This window comes from Rhinoraja longicauda, chromosome 11 (assembly GCF_053455715.1).
Source record: "Rhinoraja longicauda isolate Sanriku21f chromosome 11, sRhiLon1.1, whole genome shotgun sequence".
Classification (NCBI taxonomy): domain Eukaryota; kingdom Metazoa; phylum Chordata; class Chondrichthyes; order Rajiformes; family Arhynchobatidae; genus Rhinoraja; species Rhinoraja longicauda.
Genome location: NC_135963.1, coordinates 52,836,732 through 52,858,806, shown reverse-complemented (window position 1 = coordinate 52,858,806; position 22,075 = coordinate 52,836,732). Strand labels below are relative to the sequence as shown.

The 22,075-nt window shown below is 44.3% G+C and overlaps 2 protein-coding genes across 3 annotated transcripts in view; one reads left to right on the top strand and one right to left on the bottom strand.

Moving 5' to 3' along the window:
• LOC144597929 (complement factor H-like) overlaps positions 1-8,768 on the top strand; it is a 53,282-nt gene extending 44,514 nt beyond the window's left edge. Inside the window, exons 16-17 of the mRNA XM_078407743.1 lie at positions 3,166-3,248; positions 8,236-8,768. Of these exons, the coding sequence (XP_078263869.1) occupies positions 3,166-3,231 (66 nt within the window). The 3' untranslated portion in view covers positions 3,232-3,248; positions 8,236-8,768. The remainder of the gene's footprint in view (positions 1-3,165; positions 3,249-8,235) is intronic.
• Positions 8,769-19,515: 10,747 nt separating this feature from the next.
• The window catches only part of LOC144597928 (coagulation factor XIII B chain-like), a 37,456-nt gene continuing 34,896 nt past the window's right edge, over positions 19,516-22,075 (bottom strand). For both annotated transcript variants that reach the window (XM_078407740.1, XM_078407742.1), the window contains one exon: positions 19,516-20,267. The gene's annotated coding sequence lies outside the window, so the exon portion shown is untranslated. The remainder of the gene's footprint in view (positions 20,268-22,075) is intronic.

The window sequence follows — 22,075 nt, the reverse complement described above, 5'->3', positions numbered from 1 at the left end:
TAATGAACTTATGGAGATCGTGGTGCTTCATAATGGTTCCATAATGATCTCTAAACACTGTCTGACCGGTCCATATCTCTGCATGCCACAGCAGCTAATCTCTGGCAATGGCTTCACCATTTATAATCCATTGAATTTAACTTTTAACAATTCCCTCTTCTGCATGTCACAATAGTTGTGCACTAAGAAATCTCGTGTAGTAGAAAATTGTGTTGTTATAAAGACAATCGTGTCAGTGGTGGAAAGGTGGCTCGGGACTAGACAGTTTCAGACTTGTGATAGCATAGAGTCATAGAGTGATACAGTGTGGAAACAGGCCCTTCAGCCCAACTCGCCCACACCGGCCAACAATGTCCCAGCTACACTAGTCCCACCTACCTGCACTTGGTCCATATCCCTCCAAACCTGTCCTATCCATGTACTTGTCTAACTGTTTCTTAAACGATGGGATAGTCCCAGCCTCAACAACCTCCTCTGGCAGCTTGTTCCATACACCCACCACCCTTTGTGTGAAAAAGTTACCCCTCGGATTCCTATTAAATCTTTTCACCTTCACCTTGAACCAATGTCCTCTGATCCCCGATTCCCTTACTCTGGGCAAGAGACTCTGTGCATCTACCCGATCTATTCCTTGCATGATTTTGTATACCTCTACAAGATCTCCCTTACTCTGGGCAAGAGACTCTGTGCATCTACCCAATTACTCCGTCTACTCGAATTACTCCCAATTCCTCCGTCTATGCCGCATCTGCGCCCGGGATGAGGTGTTTCAGACTAGGGCTTCCGAGATGTCCTCGTTTTTCAGAAAACGGGGCTTCCCCTCCTCCATTATAGATGAGGCTCTCACTAGGGTTTCTTCTACATCCCGCAGCTCCGCTCTTGCTCCCCCTCCCCCCACTCGCAACAAGGACAGAATCCCCCTCGTTCTCACCTTCCACCCCACCAGCCAGCGGATCCAACATATCATCCACCAACATTTCCGTCACCTACAACAGGACCCCACCACTGGCCATATCTTCCCATCCCCTCCCCTCTCTGCGTTCCGCAGAGACCGTTCCCTCCGCAACTCCCTGGTCCACTCGTCCCTTCCTACCCAAACCACCCTAACCCCGGGCACTTTCCCTTGCAACCGCACGAGATGCAACACCTGTCCCTTTACCTCCCCCCTCAACTCCATCAAAGGACCCAAACAGTCTTTCCAGGTGAGACAGAGGTTCACCTGCACCTCCTCCAACCTCATCTATTGCATCCGCTGCTCTAGATGTCAACTTATTTATATCGGCGAAACCAAGCGCAGGCTCGGCGATCGCTTCGCTGAACACCTGCGCTCGGTCCGCATTAACGCAACTGATCTCCCGGTGGCCCAGCACTTTAACTCCCCCTCCCATTCCCAGTCTGACCTCTCTGTCATGGGCCTCCTCCAGTGCCATAGTGAGGCCCGCCGGAAATTGGAGGAGCAGCACCTCATATTTCGCCTGGGCAGTTTGCGGCCCGGTGGTATGAACGTCGACTTCTCCAACTTCAGATAGCTCCTCTGTCCCTCCCTTCCCCTCCTCCTTCCCAGATCTCCCTCTATCTTCCTGTCTCCACCTATATCCTTCCTTTGTCCCACCCCCGACATCAGTCTGAAGAAGGGTCTCGACCCGAAACGTCACCCATTCCTTCTCTCCCGAGATGCTGCCTGACCTGCTGAGTTACTCCAGCATTTTGTGAATAAATCGATCTGTGCATCTACCCGATCTATTCCTCGCATGATTTTGTACACCTCTATAAGATCTCCCCTCATCCTCCTACGCTCCATGGAATAGAGACCCAGCCTACTCAACCTCTCCCGATAGCTCACACCCTCTAGTCCTGGCAACATCTTTGTAATTTTTTTCTGAATCCTTTTAAGCTTGACAATATCTTTCCTATAACATGGTGCCCAGAACTGAACACAATATTCTAAATGAGGTCTCACCAACGTCTTATACAACTGCAACATGACCTCCCAACTTCTATACTCAATACTCTGACTGATGAAGGCCAAAGTGCCAAAAGACTTTTTGACCACCTTATTTACCTGCGACCTTCAAGGAACCATGCACCTGGACTCTTCCAGGAGAGAAGATCCCTCTTCTCTACAACACTACCCAGAGGCCTACCATTTACTGTGCAGATCCTGCCCTTGTTTGACATCCCAAAATGCAATACCTCACACTTCCCTGTATTAAATTCCATCAACGACTCCTCTGCCCACCTGGCCAATCGATCCAGATCCTGCTGCAATCTTTCACAACCATTTTCACTATCTGCAAAACCACTAATCTTTGTACCATCACCAAACTTGCCAATCTTGCCCTGCATGTTCTCATCCAAATGATTGATGTAGATGACAAACAGTAACGGGCCCAGCACCGAACCCTGAGGCACATCCTCCGGTCCAAGAAGCAACCTTCAACCGTCATACTCTGCTTCCTTCCATGGAGCCTATTTGCTATCCATTCAGCTATCTCTCCTTGGATCTAACCTTCCAGAGCAGCCTACCGTGCAGAACCTTGTCGAAAGCCTTACTGATTTTTTTTTCCCCACAGAAGTTTCAAACATTAGTATTTTCAAATGCATCCTTTACTTCAGTTACTGCAGGCCACAATACTAAAAGCTGTAGGTTACATTGTTTAATTGAGTATCACAGCCAACCATCAATCACCTGTTCAAGCTAGTTCGATGTTGTCGCACTTTTACATCTCACACTCTCGAGCAATTTACAGACGCCAATTAACCTACAAACCTGCACAACTTTGGAATGTGGGAGGAAACCGGAGCACCCAGAGGAAACCCACGTGGTCACAGAGTGCATAAACTTCACACACAGATAGTTCTCGAGGTCAGGATCGAACCTGGGTCTCTGGCGCTGTGAGGCAGCAGCTTTACCACTGTGCCAATATGCTGCCGAAAGCAGATTATTTTGTTGGTCATTTGTTGAGGTTTGTGGGCCTTGGCTAATTGGAAATCAGTTGCCACGTCTGCCTCTATTTGTTTGGTAACTGATTGCGCAGCTGTCTGGTTTATCTCATGGGCACAAATGGCAGCATAAAACCAGACAAACCCATCTCTCTCTGATGTGCATTTCGTATACACTTAGGAAGAATCGTCGTTCTATATATTTATATCTGTGTCTTGTAGATCACTATCAAAGTTACATTCAGTGGAAAGTTCATCATTAGATTTGAGAAGACTAAACAGTGCTAAAACCTTAAAGTCGAAAGGTAAGTAAGCATTTTGGCACAAAGATATTTCCCTGCTGCGAACGATCCTCCCTCCCTCCCTCCCTCCCTCCCTCCCTCAAACTCTCCGTTTGTTTGTGTGTATGTGTGCACCATAACTTTGTGGTTCCGCACAGCACAAACAGCACACCATAGCGCCACAATTTTTGGCCCAATTTACTCACCATTATCCTGGGCACAATTTGAAACAACTCCCATTCAAATTGAAGTTATATTTTTAAAGCTAGAGAGATTTTAAAGTTTAAAAATTCCCATTTCTTGAAAGTGCGCAGCGTATGACATCACAATGGGGCACGTACGACTTCAATTGCGCTTCCCTCCTCACTCGCCAAACAAGATGGCCGCCGGCAGCAGGGCTCTCCCCTCGCCCTTCTCCTCTCGCCGCTCACCCCGCGCCTGCTGGTTGCGCAGTTTAGGCTGAAGGGCCTGTTTCTATGCTGTCTGGCTATTTTGTAGCCAATACCTGCTACAGCCACCATATTCTGCTGGTGAGGAGGTAGATGTTTCAGTAAATGGGTGGAGTGTCAGTGTTCTGGAGCTACTAAGGTTCTTGGGTGTTCCTGGAGCTCCACTCTGCAGCCCAATGGAACGTGTACAAGGGGGCTTGAACCAGTTACCGCAGCTTTGCTCCTGCAAAGTAGGCCACAGCATTGATGCACCTGGTCCATGGTCAGTGTGAGTCCAACCCCCAGGATATTGATGAGGATGATCAGTGTGGGAATTCAAGTGAGTGCGAAGGGAGATGGCAATTCCTTCCCTCAATGATGCTGGAAAGTGCTCAACTAAAGCTGGTGTGGGGAGCATCTGACTGCTACTGATGCAGAAATTGTTATCATTATTTTCTGGCCTCTAAAGACTTTAACTTTCCCTCCCATTCCCGTATTGAACTTTTTGGCCTGGGCCCCCTTGACTGTCAGAGTGAGGCCAAATGCAAATTGGAGGAACAGTACCTCATATTTCACCTGGGCAGTTTATAACCCAGCGCTATGAATATTGATTTCTCTAACTTCAAGTAACCCTTGCTTTGCCTCTCTTTCCATCCCTCCCCCACCCTAGTTCTCCTACTAGTTTCACGGTCCACCTGATTAACTTTACTTTGTACACCTCGTTGTCACCGTCCCCTTTCCCAACAATGAAACATTGTACATTTCCCTGAACGTCTGCTTTGATCTGTCCTTTTCACACCCTGCGTGCTCTTTGCACCCTTCCATATCTCTAGCTTCCCTCTCCACTGACTCTCCGTCTGAAGAAGGGTCTCAACCTGAAACGTCGCCCATTTCCTTCTCTCCGGAGATGCTGGCTGTCCCACTGAGTTACTCCAGCATTTTGTGTGCATCTTCGGTGTAAACCAGCGTCTGCAGTTTCTTCCCACATTATTCAAAAGATTTGTTTGGTTTGTTTACCTGATAAAGCTGCTACCCATATCTTGGAAGAACTGATTTCAAGTTGCTGCTCATGCCCCTTACTTTTCTGTTTACACAGTTCATTACTAAAGCAGGCACTGCAATTCATATCCCAAACAAACTGGCAGAAAACTGGATTGCCCTTTTCCCATTCCGATTAATTCCAAGTACATTACAGCTGCTGAACCTGTGGTTCAACGTACTTATTTCTTCGTTGTGTGTGGAACAGTTTCCCGCTGAGCATTTCCCTCACTTGCTCATAAATGCCATGATGGTCGCCGTCCAGAAGCCTTTTCCTGGCTGTTGTCCTCCTATTGCAGCCACCCGGGATCTCCTGGCAAAAGCTAGCTGTGGTCAGGACAGTGGTGGGAATGGTCCGTGTTTAGTGGAGTGAAGGAGTGGGTCAAGTGAGGGCCACATCACCCTGAATGTGGCACACTCTTAATGGTTACAATCTTGTCACACAACAATGTCGCAATAGTGTCTTCACAACAGTGTCTTCTTCAATGGCGTTGGGTAAATGGAACGAACTGCCACAGGACATAGTTGAGTCTGGTGCAGTAACCTGCATTTAAAGGGCACTTAGACATGTACTTGGATAGGAAAGGTTCAAAGGATATGGGCCATATGCAGGAAAGTGGGACAAGCTAAGATGGGGCAATTTGGTCAGCATGGACAAGTTGAGCCAGAGGGCCTATGGGATACATAGATCAATAGACAATAGGTGCAGAAGTAGGCAATTTGGCCCTTCGAGCCAGCACTGCCATTCAATGTGATCATGGCTGATCATCCACAATCAGTACCCTGTTCCTGCCTTCTCCCCATATCCCTTGATTCCGCTATCCCAAAGAGCTCTATCTAATTCTTTTGAATGCATCCAGTGAATCGGCCTCCACTGCATTTGAGGCAGAGAATTCCACAAATTCTCTGTGTGAATTTTTTTTTCCTCATCTCAGTTCTAAATGGCCTACCCCTTATTCTTAAACTGTGGCCCCTGGTTCTGGAATCCCCCAATATTGGGAACATATTTCCTGCATCTAGCGTGTCCAATCCCTTAATAATTTTATATGTTTCTATAAGATCCCCTCTCATCCTTCTAAATTCCAGTGAATACAAGCCCAGTCGCTCCAGTCTTTTATCATATGACAGTCCCGCCATCCCGGGAATTAACCTCGTGAACCTATGCTGCACTCCCTCAATAGCAAGAATGTCTTTCCTCAAATTAGGAGACCAAAACTGCACACAATACTCCAGGTGTGTTCTCACCAGGGCCCTGTACAACTGCAGAAGGACCTCTTTGCTCCTATACTCAACTCCTCTCATTATGAAGGCCAACATGCCATTAGCTTTCTCCACTGCCTGCTGTACCTGCATGTTTACTATCAGTGACTGATGTACAAGAACACCCAGGTCTCGTTGTACTTCCCCTTTTCCTAACCTGACACCATTCAGATAATAATCTGTCTTCCTTTCTTGCCACCAAAGTGGATAACCTCACATTTATCGACATTAAACTGCATCTGCCATGCATCTGCCCACTCACCCGACCTGTCCAAGTCACCCTGCATCCTCATCGCATCCTCTTCACAGTTCACACTGCCACCCAGCTTTGTATCATCTGCAAATTTGATAATGGTACTTTTAATTCCTTCATCTAAATCATTAATGTATATTGTAAATAGCTGCGGTCCCAGCACCAAGCCTTGCGGCGGCACCCCACTAGTCACTGCCTGCCATTCTGAAAGGGACAGTTAATCCCTACTCTTTGTTTCCTGTCTGCAAACCAATTTTCTATCCATGTCAATACCGGCCCCCCAATACCATGTGCTCTAATTTTGCCCAGTATTCTCCTGTGTGGGACCTTATCAAAGGCTTTCTGAAAGTCCAGGTACATTACATCCACTGGCTCTCCCTTGTCCATTTTACCTGTTACATCCTCAAAAAATTCCAGAAGATTTGTCAAGCATGATTTCCCCATCGTAAATCCATGTTGACTTGGACCGATCCTGCTACTGCTATCCAAATGCGCCTTTAATAATCGACTCCAGCATCTTCTCACCACTGATGTCAGGCTAACTAGTCTATAATTCTCTGCTTTCTCCCTCCCTCCTTTCATAAAAGATGGGATAGCATTAGCTGCCCTCCAATCCACAGGAACTGATCCTGAATCTACAGAACATTGGAAAATGATCACCGATGCGTCCGCAATTTCTAGAGCCACCTCCTTGAGTACCCTGGGATGCAGACCGTCAGGCCCTGGGGATTTATCAGCCTTCAGTCCCATCAGTCTACCCAACACCATTTCTTGACTAATGTGAATTTCCTTCAGTTCCACCGTCACCCTAGGACCTCTGTCCACTAGTACATCTGGGAGATTGTTTGTGTCTTCCTTAGTGACGACAGATCCAAAGTACCTGTTCAACTCGTCTTCCATTTGCTTGTTCCCCATAATAAATTCACCTGTTTCTGTCTTCAAGGGACCCATGTTTGTTTTAACTATTTTTTTCCTCTTCATGTACCTAAAGAAGCTTTTACTATCCTCCTTTATATTCTTGGCTAGCTTACCTTCGTACTTCATCTTTTCTCCCCGTATTGCCTTTTTATTCACCTTCTGTTGATCTTTAAAGGTTTCTCAATCTTCTGGCTTCCAGCACATCTTTGCTATGTTATACATCTTCTCTTTTATTTTTATACAGTCCTTGACTTCCCTTGTCAGCCACAGTCGCCTCTTACTCCCCTTCGAATCTTTCTTCTTCTTTGGAATGAAATGATCCAGCATCTTCTGGCTTATTCCCAGAAATACCTGCCATTGCTGTTCCACCATCATTGCTGCTAGGGTCCCTTTCCAGTCGACTTTGACCAGCTCCTCCCTCATGCCTCCATAGTCCCCTTTGTTCAACTGCAATACTGATACTTCCGATTTTACCTTCTCCGTCTCAAATTGCAGATTAAAACTTATTATGGTTCCTTTACTTTGAGTTGCCTTATCAAATCCGGTTCATTACACAACACTAAATCCAGAAATGCCTTCTCCCTGGTAGGCTCCAGTACAAGCTGCTCTAATAATTCATCTCAGAGGCACTCCACAAACTCCCTTTCTTGGGGCCCAGTACCAACCTGGTCCAATCCTGTATTACTCTAATTCAACAATTTCCCTCACTTGCACCAAAATGCCAGTGGCGATTACCAGTGAGAACATTGTGTACATTACTCTCCGTCTTCACCTTTTTCACCTTCATTATCTTCAAGTGGTCTTTTAATTCTCGTGAAACCATCCTGTCAAATGGAAAGTAATTGGAGTTGTGGTATTCTCAACGATGCAGACTTACATTCTGCAAACATAGGGACTCCCTATCCAGCAAAGGACCCAGCATCACTCAGAAGATTCAGTAAGCACCGAGAATAAGATGCACATTGCACCTTTCAGATTCTCCTCCGTTCTTGCGAATAAGAGATAATGAGATCATTATTAAAAGTTTAGAAATTCTGCTGAAACTACTGTTCGGTTTGGATATTGGATAAATGTGGTATACATATTTATGATTCTCTCTTTGCATTAATAACAGATGCAAGATGTAGAGTTACAAGTTGAAAAAAAGACAATAAACAACTATCAAGAATTAAAGATCCAAGAACTGATTGAAGGGCATTCATAGAACACTTTTTTCATTCTAAAACTAAAGTAATGATTTATTGGAACAATAATTAGCTCGTTCGATTATATTGCATCATCTAGAAGCTATTTCCAGAATAATAATTTATTCTGCATAGTTTTAGTTAGTTAAAGCAGTCAAAGCAGTAGAAGACTTTTAAATGTATGAAACTTCTTTTGGTTAATGCTTCCAATCTCTTCACCTGAAATATTATTCATTTACTGTTCACAAATGATCACCATATGATATTATGTAATTATACATAATGAATAATAAATCAGTGTTCCTTGTGTGCTATTACCTTGGATAATCATTGTATGAAGAGGAGTATTGGACATCCAATGAAGCCTCACTCACGACATGAGAATGTTGATGAGGACATCATCCACAGCAGGAAAATTCGATCAACGTTGTCAACGTTTAATAAATGCAATATTATAGTGTGATGTCGTTTATGTCAGGGCTGTTATTCATGGTAATGAAAATTTCTGCATGGTTTGATCCTCTACAAGAAATATATTGAAATGCAGCAACGTATGTTTTTTAGTTTAGTGTAGAGATACAGCATGGAAACAGGCCCTTCGGCCCACCGACTACACGCCAAACTTCAACCACCCCGCTCGTACTCGTTCTATACTATCCCACTTTCTCATCCACTCCCGACGCAATGGGGGACATTTACAAACCTACAACCACAGGCATGGCTTTGGGATGTGGGAGGAAACCGGAAACCAAAGAAACCCAGATTCGAACCCGGGTCTCTGGCGCTGTGAGGCAGCGGCTTTAACAGTTTTAATACGAATTATAATCATATCAAGTTTGGAGCCTTGTACTTTTTAATTGCTACCTTGACGTCTGTGGCTTTGATAATAATTTTTCAGAAGAGCTTTATGTGTACAAGCATTTACTAAAAATAAAGCTTCCATTTCAGAAACATTATTAAACAAAAGTTAAGATGAAACCACACATTTACCAATGTCATTAACATGGTCTAATGCAATTCCATGCATCTCAGAGCAGTCAAACCACAAGCTAGGAGACTGTTCAATTCACCTCCACCCCACTAAGCACAATGGACTTTGTCTATGGAATGTGTATGCTACAATGCTGAGAACTATATTCTCAACTCTGCATCTTCCCTTTTGCTCTGTCTTGATTGACTTGATTGTATTAATGCATGGTGTATCTGATTTATTTGGCGAGCATTCAAAACCAAGCCTTTCACTGTACCTCGGTACACGTGACAATTATAAACATAAACCTGCCCAACGAAACCTGCCTCTCCCGCTGAGTTACTACAGCATTATGTGTCTACCTACCCAATCTTACTGGCAAATGTTCAATTGGAGGAGCAGCACCTCATATTGCACATGGGTGGCTTAGGACCCAGTGGTAATGAACGTTGAATTCTCCAATCTTTGGTATCTAACCTAACAATAGTGTGTCCCTCCCCCTTTATTTCCCGTCTCACTTCCTTACGGAAGCCTGTTAAGGCACAGGTTTCTCACTTTTCCCTTTTCCTCCCCATCCCTTTCCATCTTTAATCCTTCCTTTGGTTTCACAACTCACACCTTCTTTCCTTATCTAACCTTTTGTCTTTTCTTCCCTGGACTATGCCCAACTATCTGCCTGTCAAGACCGTCACCAACATCCATCTTTCACTTGCCAAACCTGTCCTGCCCCCACCTCCCTTCCAGCTTTCTCCCCTTATTTACAATCAGTCTGAAGAAAGACCCTGACCTCAAATGTCACATTGATGGTTGCTGGGAAGAGGGAAACAGCTCTCGAACCTGCAGGTGACAGTGCCCAGGCTCCAGTACCTTTATCTCTATGGTCGCAGCGAGATGGGGGCATAGCCAGTGTTGCGTGGATCTTTGATGACATTGGCTGTCTTCTTGAGGCAGTGCTTCCTGTTGACCCCTTCAAAAGTGGGGAGGTTGGTATCATCAAAGACCCATGCCAGGGGGATATGGTCTCATCTCGCTGTTACCAGCAGGAAGGTGGTACAGGAGCCCGAGAAGGAATATGAAGAGATTGGGAAGAGGGGATTAAATTTCCTTGGTGTTATTTCATTTGTCTACTATTTCCTCAGCAGCAAACATCTGCATGTGGTGGTGGCAACATTTCACCGTAGTCCCTGCAGATTTTTCCATTCAGATTATTGCAAATGACTGGATCTAATTGTTAAAATATTAACTGGACGATTTGCTTCTATACTGGGTCTACGTGCAGTGTGCAAGTCGAGTTTATCTGCACAGGTTTGGTGTGGTACAGGTGCAATTGAAAATCTTCCTTTCAGCAGCAACACAGGCACACAGACAAAACGCAAAAGCAAATTTTGCATAAATTGTACAAAATTCCTGAAAGAAAGACAACTGTGCAGAAAACAAGGCATCGGTGCAAAAATACAATTAGAAAAAATAGTCCATGGTCATGCAAAAGGTTGTCGGCAGTGTTCCATTGTCTAGGTAGGGTTAGGGTTGTGCTGGTCAGTTCAAGAACCTGATGGTTGTGGGAAAGCTGTTCCTGGACATGGTGGTGTGGTGTTTCAGGCTTATGTACCTCCTGCCTGCAGTTGCAGTGAGAAGTGACCTGTAGGAGCCATTTACGCTTAAATTAGTTACTGTCTGTTGGCGTTTGCATCTCAAGGGCAGGATAGTCGGTATCATGCTTTTATTCTTCGGAGGAATAAACACACATGCTCTCATACGTCGGTGTTGCTTTAACCGGCAGAGAAGACTTTTATTTTGTTTTCATATGCATTTTATATCTGGTACACCGGTAGTGACGTCAGTATAAGAGCACATCTAAACAGTTTCGGTTTAACATCCAACACCCCCACTTGCTCTTATGCTGTGCATTACATTTAACAACATATACAACATAACTTAATCTGATTACATTCTCTGTATCACCACATTTTACACATTTAGTGTTCAACCTTTCAAAAAAAAAAAAAAATGTTGTTGTTATGATTTTACACTCCAAACATATAATCCCTGAATTTCTCAGTTTTAAACTTTATTGCAGGCTTAGTTAAGATATCTGCAACCATGTCTGCTGTTGGACAATACTCAATGATTACTTTCTTATCACTGAGAGCAGACCGAATGAAATGATACCTAATGTCAATATGTTTGCATCTTTGTCGGTTCACTGGGTTCTTTGATAATGCAATCGCACCTTGATTGTCCTCAAAGATTTTCACTGGCTCGTACTGGCAATCTTTGTCCATTCCTTTCAATAGCTGCACAAGATACAAGCTCTCTTGTGTAGTAGCCGCCATTGCCATATATTCGGCTTCACCTGTGGATAAGGCCACTGTCTGCTGTTTCTTGGATTTCCATGAAATAACAGGCCCATTTTCAGACAAACTAAAACAAAATCCTGTTGTGCTTCGCCTGTCATTTTGATCTGCCGCCCAGTCAGCGTCACTGTATGCAACAAGTTTGAGTTTTTCCTCTCTTTTCTTGTAACACAGCTCCTGGTTTATAGTACCCTTTAAGTACCTCAACACATGTTTGGTAATTATCCTATGTTGTTCTTTAAGCTCTGCTAGATATTGTGACAGTTTACTGACAATCCAACTTAAATCAGGCTTTGTACATGTCATCACATATATCAACCTGCCTACCACTTCCCTGTATTGTGTTGGATTAACAGGCTCATCATCATCATAAACGTTTTGTTTCTGTTCACATGGAGTTGACCTTGTTTTACAGTCAGACATTCCAAACTTCTCCAGTATTTTTGCTATGTACCTCTTTTGGTTCATTTTTATTTCTCCCTCTGTCTGTGAAAAATCAATGCCTAGAAAATGTCTAAGTTTCCCAAGATCTTTCATCTTAAACTTTGCACTTAGCATTTCTTTCACACCATTGAGAGATTCTTTATCACTGGCAGCAATAATTAGGTCGTCAACCCACATGATCAGAATTATTCTCTCATTTTCAGTCTCTTTACTGTACACGCAGTGATCTGCTGGATTTTGTGCGAAACCATTTTTACTGAGATGATCATGCAGCATCTTGTTCCAGTTCCGTCCTGACTGTTTCAGTCCATACAGTGATTTGTTAAGTTTGCAGACCAGCTTTTTACCTGTGTCTGTTTTCACTTCAAATCCTTCAGGTTGTTCAATATACAGCTCACAATCAATTGGAGCATGTAGATAAGCTGTTTTCACATCCATCTGGTGTAATTCCAAATCGTACTGAGCTGCTAGCTGCATCAGACTGCGCACTGATGTCATGTTAACTGTTGGGGAAAACGTCTCTTTGTAATCTATTCCTACTACTTGATTATACCCCTTTGCAACATACCTGGCTTTGTAGGTCTCAGTCTTATCTGAAGATTCTTTTACTGCAAACACCCACTTCCCCCCCACTGCATTTTTGCCCTGTGGTATTGTGGTTAGAGTGTATGTGTCATTTTCTTTGAGAGATTTGATTTCCTCCTTCATGGCTTTAGCCCAAATGTCAGATTTTGATGAGCTCATAGCTTCTTTGAAGGTTTGTGGAACATTATACATCACTCTGTAGCAGTAGTCTACATTTACATTTATCTGGTCATCCTCTTTTACTTTACACTCATAGTCTCGTAAGTACTGTGGGCTTTTCCTGTCTCTCTTAGGATAGCGTGTGCTCTGACTATTTTTACCCTGTCCAATTTGAGTGTTGCTATCACTCTCAGTAGTATCTGTGTGTGACTTCAGTGTCACTTCTGGACTCTGATCAGTCACCTCTGCGTTTGGTCTGGGGGATGTTAATCTCTTCCCAGGATGGTCATCATCACTCATCTCCATATCTGTCTGAGTTTGGCATTCAGTTACACTTTTTGTTATGAACTTCACTAGTCTGTTTTTGAGAACTCGCCCTGTCTCTGGGTAGTAGACTAAGTATGCAGGGCTGTTTTTGTCATAACCTACAAAAATCCCTTTTTCACATCTTGAGTCCAACTTCTTTTTGACTTGTTTGTATGAGAAACAGACTGATCCAAACTTCTTCATTTTTGAAAGATTAGGCTTTCTGCCTGTCACCATGTAGTGTGGAGTCTGACCAACACGTTTGTTGTAGCATCTGTTGCGGATTACTGCGGCAGTCATTACAGCATATGTCCACAATTCTTTCGGTAGGTTACTCTCGAGTAGCATGCACCTTGCCATTTCAAATAGCGTTGTCCAGTTTCTCACAGCTGTCCCATTTTGATGGGGGGAGTAAGGTGCGGAGGTTTCATGCCTTATGGCATTTCTACTGAGCAATGATTGGAAATCTGCTGCTGTGAACTCTGTGCCATTATCAGATCTTATGCACTTAATTTTTCCATAGGGGGCCGCGTCCGTTATGAACTTTTCTGTAGCTTTTATAGTGTCACGTTTTGTTTTCAAGAAGTAAACAAACACTTCTCCTGAGTAGTCATCCGTGAAAGCTTGTATGTATTTGTATCCATCTTTTGCTTCTGGCTCTATAGGGCCAGCCAAATCAGTATGCACTAACTCAAGTGCTTCTTTAGCCCTTACATCTGGCTCTCTGTTCCTGCTCTGTGCAAATTTGCCTTTCATACAGACCTCACAGTTGAGTTTGGACTTATCAACTTTACCTTAAATTTTCATGCCCTCTGTTACCCTCTCTAACTGTGATACATCATCATAGTTACAGCGACCAAGTATCTCGTGCCATGTTTGAATATCATAACACCCGTGACATCCGTCATTAGTTTTATGACTTACAGTGTTTAGATAGTATAGTCTGTCGTACTCCTTAATGTCGAACTTGGTACCGTTCTTGTGGATGAGCTCGTTGCTGCCTTGGAGAAAGATCACTGAAGCTCCGGTGGTCGTTGCTGCCTTGACAGAGAAGATGTCCTGTGGGAATGATAGGATGTACAACGCCTTTCTCAGCGTCGTCCTCACACGACGGCCCTCGCTGTCTCTCAGGTACACCTCTGCTTCGCCTTTCCTCTGTGCGACACCGCTCGTCCTTGTCCCGTCAGCCAACTGAAGTGTTTGGCGGGCTGGAAAGTCTCATCAAAGTTCTTAAACTTTTCAATGTCTGTGATTATGTGTGACGTTGCGCCCGTGTCGACCATAAGCCCTTTACGAGTCTCTTCACTTGCCTGGCAGTCATTTATTTTGAATGCAAATGTGTGGTCGTTGGAGTCGGATGCTTGTTTCACGTTGTCTCGCTTTTTCTTTCTGCAGTTTGCCTCCTTATGAGTGGGGCTCTTGCAAAAACTGCACCACTGTCTCTGTTCTTTACCGCTGCACTCTCCGCTGCATTCCCACGCTTTGTGTCCCGTCTGACCGCAGTTGTAGCAGGTGAATGTCTTCTCTGAGCCTTTAGTCCTTTCTTTCACCCGGCCTCTTGCTTTCATTACATTGTCGTCACTCATATGGCCGCTAAATCTTTCAGTGCTCTCGTAGCTTCTCAACTTGGTCTTAAACTCACCAAAAGTTGTCTTCTCATCACCCTGTGTTATGTGGAATGGCAAATGGCTTAAATGTCTCTGGCAAGCCTTTCAGAATCATGGCAATCAGCAGCCTGTCACTAAGAGTCTCTCCGGCTTTTCTTAGTGCTGTAATCGCCGTTTCTGCACGAATAATGTATTCTGTTACACTTTCGTTTATGGCCTTTTTCAGCGACGTCAGCTCGGTGTAGAGGCCGATCACTCGCGGCTTCCCTGTGTCCGCATAATGGCTCCTCAGTAGCTGCAACGCTTTTCTCCCGTCGTCCGCCGCTTCTCTCATAATGAGCGACAAACTTTTGTCGTCTAGCACTTGTATCAGCTCGGCGTAGGCTTTTTCGTTTTTCTCGGCTTCCCCGTCGTCTTCTTCGTCGGTAGCCGGCTCGTTCAGAATTGTTGACTTTAAGCCTTGTAGCCGCAGGTGGCCTAAAAACGTTGTTTCCCATAATTCGTAATTCTTTCCATCTCTGTCGAAGCATAATCTGTTCCATCGGCTTCCACCATCCCTCCTGGGCCCATAACCTGTTGACGTTTGCATCTCAAAGGCAGGATAGTTGGTATTATGCTTTTATTCTTCGGAGGAATAAACACACATGCTCTCATACGTCGGTGTTGCTTTAACCGGAAGAGAAGACTTTTATTTTGTTTTCATATGCATTTTATATCTGGTACACCGGTAGTGACGTCAGTATAAGAGCACATCTAAACAGTTTCGGTTTAACATCCAACACTGTCATTGTATTATGGCCATGCATGATATTGCTAGTCTCTGTCTTTTTGCATGCTTGTGGTGTGATTTGATACGTAATGGGGAGTGTCTACATCTGGGGAGTTAGCGTAGCCATGGACATTGGGGGGGGGGGGGGGGGGGGGGTTCATTTTTAGTCTCCGAGGACGGAGAGAAAAGATTTGACTACCACACCACACACCACCCACAATGCAACACACAGTAACGACCACATGGTAACAACTCTGCTATTTGAAGGGGAAGCAGTTGATTACAACAAAAAGTTATGAATTACTCTTTTGATTTGTGCTACTTTAATATAGACAAATTAATTAAGAAACAGCGTTTGGAAGACTCGTTTTTGCCATCTGAAGTGTACGGAGTGTGCGTAAGCTATATCTCCACCCCATCTCCGAGCAGTAATGGCTATCGAGGTTGGACTTTGAGAAAGTATAGAAACTGCCATTACATGACCATTGCCCAGATGGTGGGGATCCTTGATGATAGATGCCACCTTCTTGAGGCAGCACTTCATGCTTACAATGTTGGGGAAATCTGTGCCTGTGATGGACTGGTATTTATTTCACAAAATGCTGGAGTAACTCAGCAGGTCAGGCAGCATCTCAGGAGAGAAGGAATTGGTGACGTTTCGGGTCGAGACCCTTCTTCAGACGGATGTCAGGGGGGCGGGACAAAGGAAGGATATAGGTGGAGACAGGATGATAGAGAACTGGGAAGGGGGAGGGAAAGAGAGGGACAGAGAACTATCTAAATTTAGAGAAGTCAATGTTCATACCGCTGGGCTGCAAGTTGCCTAAGCGAAATATGAGGTGCTGTTCCTCCAGTTTCCGGTGGGCCTCACTCTGACAATGGAGGAGGAACTGCAGTTTAAATACCTTCGATTTGTATCAGCATCTGCAGTTATTTTCTTACACTGTGATGGACTAGGCTAAGTCCCACCACCTCTTTTCGCTAGTGCAAACAGTCTAAAGAAAGATCCCAACCTGAAACATCACTTTCCAATGTTCTCCAGAGATATTGCCTGACCTGCTGCGTTAATCCAGCATTTTGTGTAAATTTAATCTCTGCATCTTGCATTGGAATTGACATGTCAGGCCATGATAAACCAGACTGGATAGATTCTACAGTACATCTGTGGAAGACACACTGAATCTCCTAAAACCTCTTAGAAAGTTGGGGCCCTGGACCACCTTCCTTGTGATAACATTGGAGTGCTAAGCCCATGACAGATCATCAGAGATGTTAAGGCCAAGGTAGTTGGAGCTCTGTCTATCCCTTGGTGGAAATTGGTGCGTTGTCACCTAACTTCCCTTTCTGAAGTCAACGATTATTTCCTGGGTCTTGTTGGTGTTGAACAAGAGGTTGCTTTTGCAGCACCATGCAACAAGATGTTCTGTCTCTCTTCCGTACGCCAACTCATCACCACCCCTCATTCAGCCTACAACAGCCATGAAATGCCATTACCTATTCATGAAACAATTCAACCTAAAGGGCCTGTCCCACAGACGATTTTTTAGGCCACTGCCGGCGACTGTCAATGTCGTAGCAGACCGGCAAACTTTTCTTTTACCCGACGACAATGCCGAATCAGGCCGAGATTACAACGTCTTCAGAAACATCGCAAAATTCCCACGCTGTCAATGCTTCTCCGGCATCCTATTTTCGCTGAAATCACTGACAAGTCGGTAAGTACTTGAGCGTAATGGACCGCAGGTAGACCCAAATGCAGCACACGGAACCAAGGAAGTAGTTTTAGAATGAGCTTTATTTCTACCTGCTCGTGGTCGGGGACAGAAGACGGAGGCGTTCACCAGGGCTACGAAGAGGCATGAAGGTCGGGAGCAGGCAGGGTCGGCAACGGGAAATCAGTCCAAGAGAGAATGCTGGAGAGTCTTGCATGAGGGCTAAGAACAATCTGGCAAAGAGTATGTGTGCAGGAAGGGTTTATATGCTGGCTTGATTGGTGATCTGGAGCAGGTGAGTGAACAGGTGAGGGGAGTTGGCTTAACGTGGTGGGCGTGGCTGGCAGGTGAGTGAACAGGACAGACTGTGACATTGAGAGTTTTGAACTATAACATCTTGTATGGGTTACTTAAAAACCAAGTATCACTGTAACAAGGCATAAACTGGATTTACTTCCAGTTTACTAATAGCTGTATTAAAAATAACAATTTTAAAAGTGGTTAAGTGGATTTTTGTGAAAAGTGTGTGGACATTCTTTGAAAATGTACAACAGATGCATATCTGGTTTCTGGGTTGCATATCTAGGTTGGGAGCCCACTTTAAATGTAATGGCTGATGGCCACAAACATCGCGAAATTCCCACGTTTACCTGACCGTCAAACTGTCGCCTCCAATCTACCTGTCAAATGTCCGGACGGTAAATAAATTGGTTAAACACAAGCATTCTATGGTATTTTGAAATGACTACTTATTTTAATATTATGTGCTTCTAAATGCATCTAAGAGAACCTGGCAAACCTGGGGACAGCATGCGGCAGTGCCCGCAATAAGCAACGATACCTGGCGACAAGCCAACTGTCGCCGAGAAATTTCAATCCGGTTGATTTCTCAGCGACGCGCTGAGATCCACTACGATTCTTGGAAGACTCCTCACGATCATGCCCGCGACACCCGGCGAACTGTCGGCGACAGCCTAGTCACCGGCAGTCGCCTTAAAATCGCCTAAAGTGGGACAGGCCCTTTAGACTATTTCACAAACTCTTGGCTGATCTTCCACCTCTTACTCTCCAAAACACGAGCTCAGACAAAACCACGCTGGTCTTCCTGACTTGAATCAAATCCAATGCACCCATCACCACCACTGGAGTTGACCTATGATGGGACTTGGTTTGTTAACACATCAGTTTTTAAATTCTCCCACTATTTTCAAACCCCTCTGTGCATTCATCCGTTTGAGTCCATGAACATTAATTCTGGTTATGTGCTCAGCTTAGATTTTTATCCACACTCGTGCATGGACCAACCACATTGAAACTCTAGCCAAGAAGGCACATCAATGCCCTTACTTCCTGACACTCTGGGAATTCCGAATGTCTCCAATGATTCTTACTAACCTCTACAGATGCACCATAAAAAGCACACTGTCGGGTTGTATCTCAGCTTGGTTTGGGAACAGTACTGCTAATGGCAGCAAGAAATTGCTGGGAATTGGAGCTGTATCCCAGTCCATCAGACAGTTCAGACTCCCCACCACTGACTCCATCAATACTTCATGTTGCCTTGGAAAAGCAGCCAACTTAATCAAAGACTTATGTCACTCCGGTCATTCCTCCATCTCCCTACTCCTGTTGGGCAGAAGGTACAGAAGCTTGAAAGTGCGCACCACCAGACTCAGGAACAGTTTCTTCCCCTCTGTTATCAGGGTTCTGAATGGACCTTCCATAAGCTACCATTCTATCCAATTCACCTCTACCCCATTGTGGAGATTGGACTTTGTCTCCGGAACTGATGCACTACAACGCTGAGAACTATATTCTGCACTCTGTATCTTCCCCTTTGCTTTATCTATTGTATTGGAGTTTGACTTGATTGTATGTAAATTATGTATAGTATGTCTGATCTGATCGGATAGCACGCAAAATAAAGCTTTTCACTGCACACGTGACAGTAATAAACCTAAACCTTCAGACACAAAGTTCCTCAATCCCATTAAATTAAACTCTCCCAAAATTTATCCGCCATGGTAACATTCTCTCCGCTCCTGTGATGTTCCTAAAATCTTCCAATGTTACATAGCCCTCAACCAACTACGGTAAATGTGGTATGATTTAATCATGTTCCTGTTCATATGAAGGTTCGTGTATATTCCTTGGTCACCACTTGAGTGAATTTTAGTAAACGTTTGTACCCATAACATCTTTTCACAGACATTAATTTCAAAGCTATACACCGCAAGATAGCAATTGCAAAATACAAGGCTCCAAATTTGTTGAGACTTTAGTTTTTGTTAAAACATGCATCGCTGAATTTTGCAATATTTATTTATTTAGTTGCTGCAGTGCAACCAAAGTATTCGAGTTTCATTGCAATGAACTGAAATGTAGCAAAGCAGCAGCAGCGTGAGATAAATTGCATCTATTAAATGTGAACAAGTTTGGGATTAGATCTACTACTGTGTTTGTCATCCGTACTTTCACACATTAAAACTGAAGTTTCAATGGACATGAAATGAACCTGTTCATCCATTGTTAATGCAAAATAAAGGCAAAATGTGCACTACCTGCTTCTACATTGTTCTGCAATATCAACAGAGAAATAGTTTTAAAAGCATCTTGACTAATTGAAGCATTTCCTCACGCTTTGAATAATGATGTTTCCATGAAAAAACAATTAAAGCAATCTGTAAAATCATCTAAACATTCAGAAATTTAGTGGATACAATATGCAGATTCATTTTTCAGAAATTCAGTACCCAAATTGAGAATGATCGAGAAAAGAGAGAATGAGTGCAATTTGTGTGTTGCAGCAATACTTTAATTTAAAATTCACATTTGGCTTTTAATGCATATCCACTGAGTGAATTACCTCACTCGGTGCTGATTGGATCACATGGGAATTTGCAGTGCTGGATTCTTTGATTTAGGAATCATTGTGTGGCAGAAGAAGGGTCTCGACCCGAAACGTCACTCATTCCTTCTCTCCAGAGATGCTGCCTGTCCCGCTGATTTACTCCAGAATTTTGTGATACATTGTGTGGCAGAACCTCTGCTTGCAACTGTGAGAAAGCACAACGCCAACTCATTAGCCTCGGGAGCTTTTACATTTGTGACAGGATGCTCTTCACGTGAATGGGAACAAGAGTTGAAGTTAATGAAGATGAAAGAGGAGGAGGAGGAGGAGGAGAGCATGACGTACACAGTGCACTCACTCGGTAACCGCCACTGGCATTTAGGTGCAGTGGTGGGAGATACTCAGATTAATTAAAGCCAATACCTGACGTTGTTTGACTGCAGATTGTAGCCATTAAGAGTGTGCCAAGTTCAGGGCGATGTAGCCCTCGCTTGACCCACTCCTTCACCACACTAAACACGGACCATTCTCACCGCTGTCCAGCTAGCTTTTGTAGGAGATCCCGGGTGGCTGCCACCGCACAAGGCTTCTGGACTCGGCGACCATCATGGCATTTATGAGCAAGTTGTAATGTCCTCTGTAAGACCCTGTTGTGGCTAGCACAATGAATATACGCCCGACAACTTGTAAGAAGATTTTAATTACAGATCCTTCACCAGGAAACTTCTAGAAGGTCACCTGACCTCAGTCACAAGGCACAAGCCCATTGGCCCTAGAAGGTCACCTGACCTCAGTCACAAGGCACAAGCCCATTGGCCAGCTTCTGCTCTTGGTCTCAAGGGGGCACTGGCATTTACATTACATATACATCACACAAGTGAAGGAAATGCTCAGCGGGGAACTGTTCCACACACAACGAAGAAATAGGTACGTGGAACCGGAGTTTCAGCAGCTGTAATGTACTTGGAATTAATAGGAATGGGAACGGGCAATCCAGTTATAATGCCAGTTTGTTTGGATGTTGTTTTTGTGAATTGCAGTAATGAACTGTGTAAACATAAAAGTAAGGCCGATGAACAAAAAACTTGACCTCAGTTCTTAAAAAGACATGGGCAGCAACTTTATCATAGATAATAGACAATAGGTGCAGGAGGAGGCCATTCGGCCCTTCGAGCCAGCACCGCCATTCAATGTGATCATGGCTGATCATTCTCAATCAGTACCCCGTTCCTGCCTTCTCCCCATACCCCCTGACTCCGCTATCCTTAAGAGCTCTATCTAGCTCTCTCTTGAATGCATTCAGAGAATTGGCCTCCACTGCCTTCTGAGGCAGAGAATTCCACAGATTCAAAACTCTCTGACTGAAAAAGCTTCTCCTCATCTCAGTTCTAAATGGCCTACCCCTTATTCTTAAACTGTGGCTCCTTGTTCTGGACTCCCCCAACATTGGGAACATGTTTCCTGCCTCTAACGTGTCCAACCCCTTAATAATCTTATACGTTTCGATAAGATCATGTAAACAAAACAATCATATCTTTTGAATCGCCTGCACTGATTGAACGATAGCTATTTCTGCATCAGTTGCAGTCAGTCTCCCCACAGCTGCTTTAGTCAAGCACCATCCATCGTTAATGAGAGGGGGAATTACCATCTCCCTTCACACTCACTGGAATTCCCAATGATGACTCTCCTCATCAATATCCTGGGGGGGGGGGGGGTTCAAACAGTGAGTGGGCCCACATTGACCAGAAACACATGGACCAAGTGCATAAATGCAGTGGCCTACTCACAGGATGGTAGAGTTGCTGCCTTACAGCGAAGGCAGCGCTGGAGACCCGGGTTCAATCTTGTCTACGGTGCTGTCTGTATGGAGTTTGTACGTTCACCCCATGACCTGCGTGGGTTGTCTCCGAGATCTTCGGTTTCCTCCCACACTCCTAAACCTACAGGTTTGTTGGTTAATTAGCTTGATGTAAATGAAAATATTGTCCCTAGTGGGTGCAGGATAGGGTT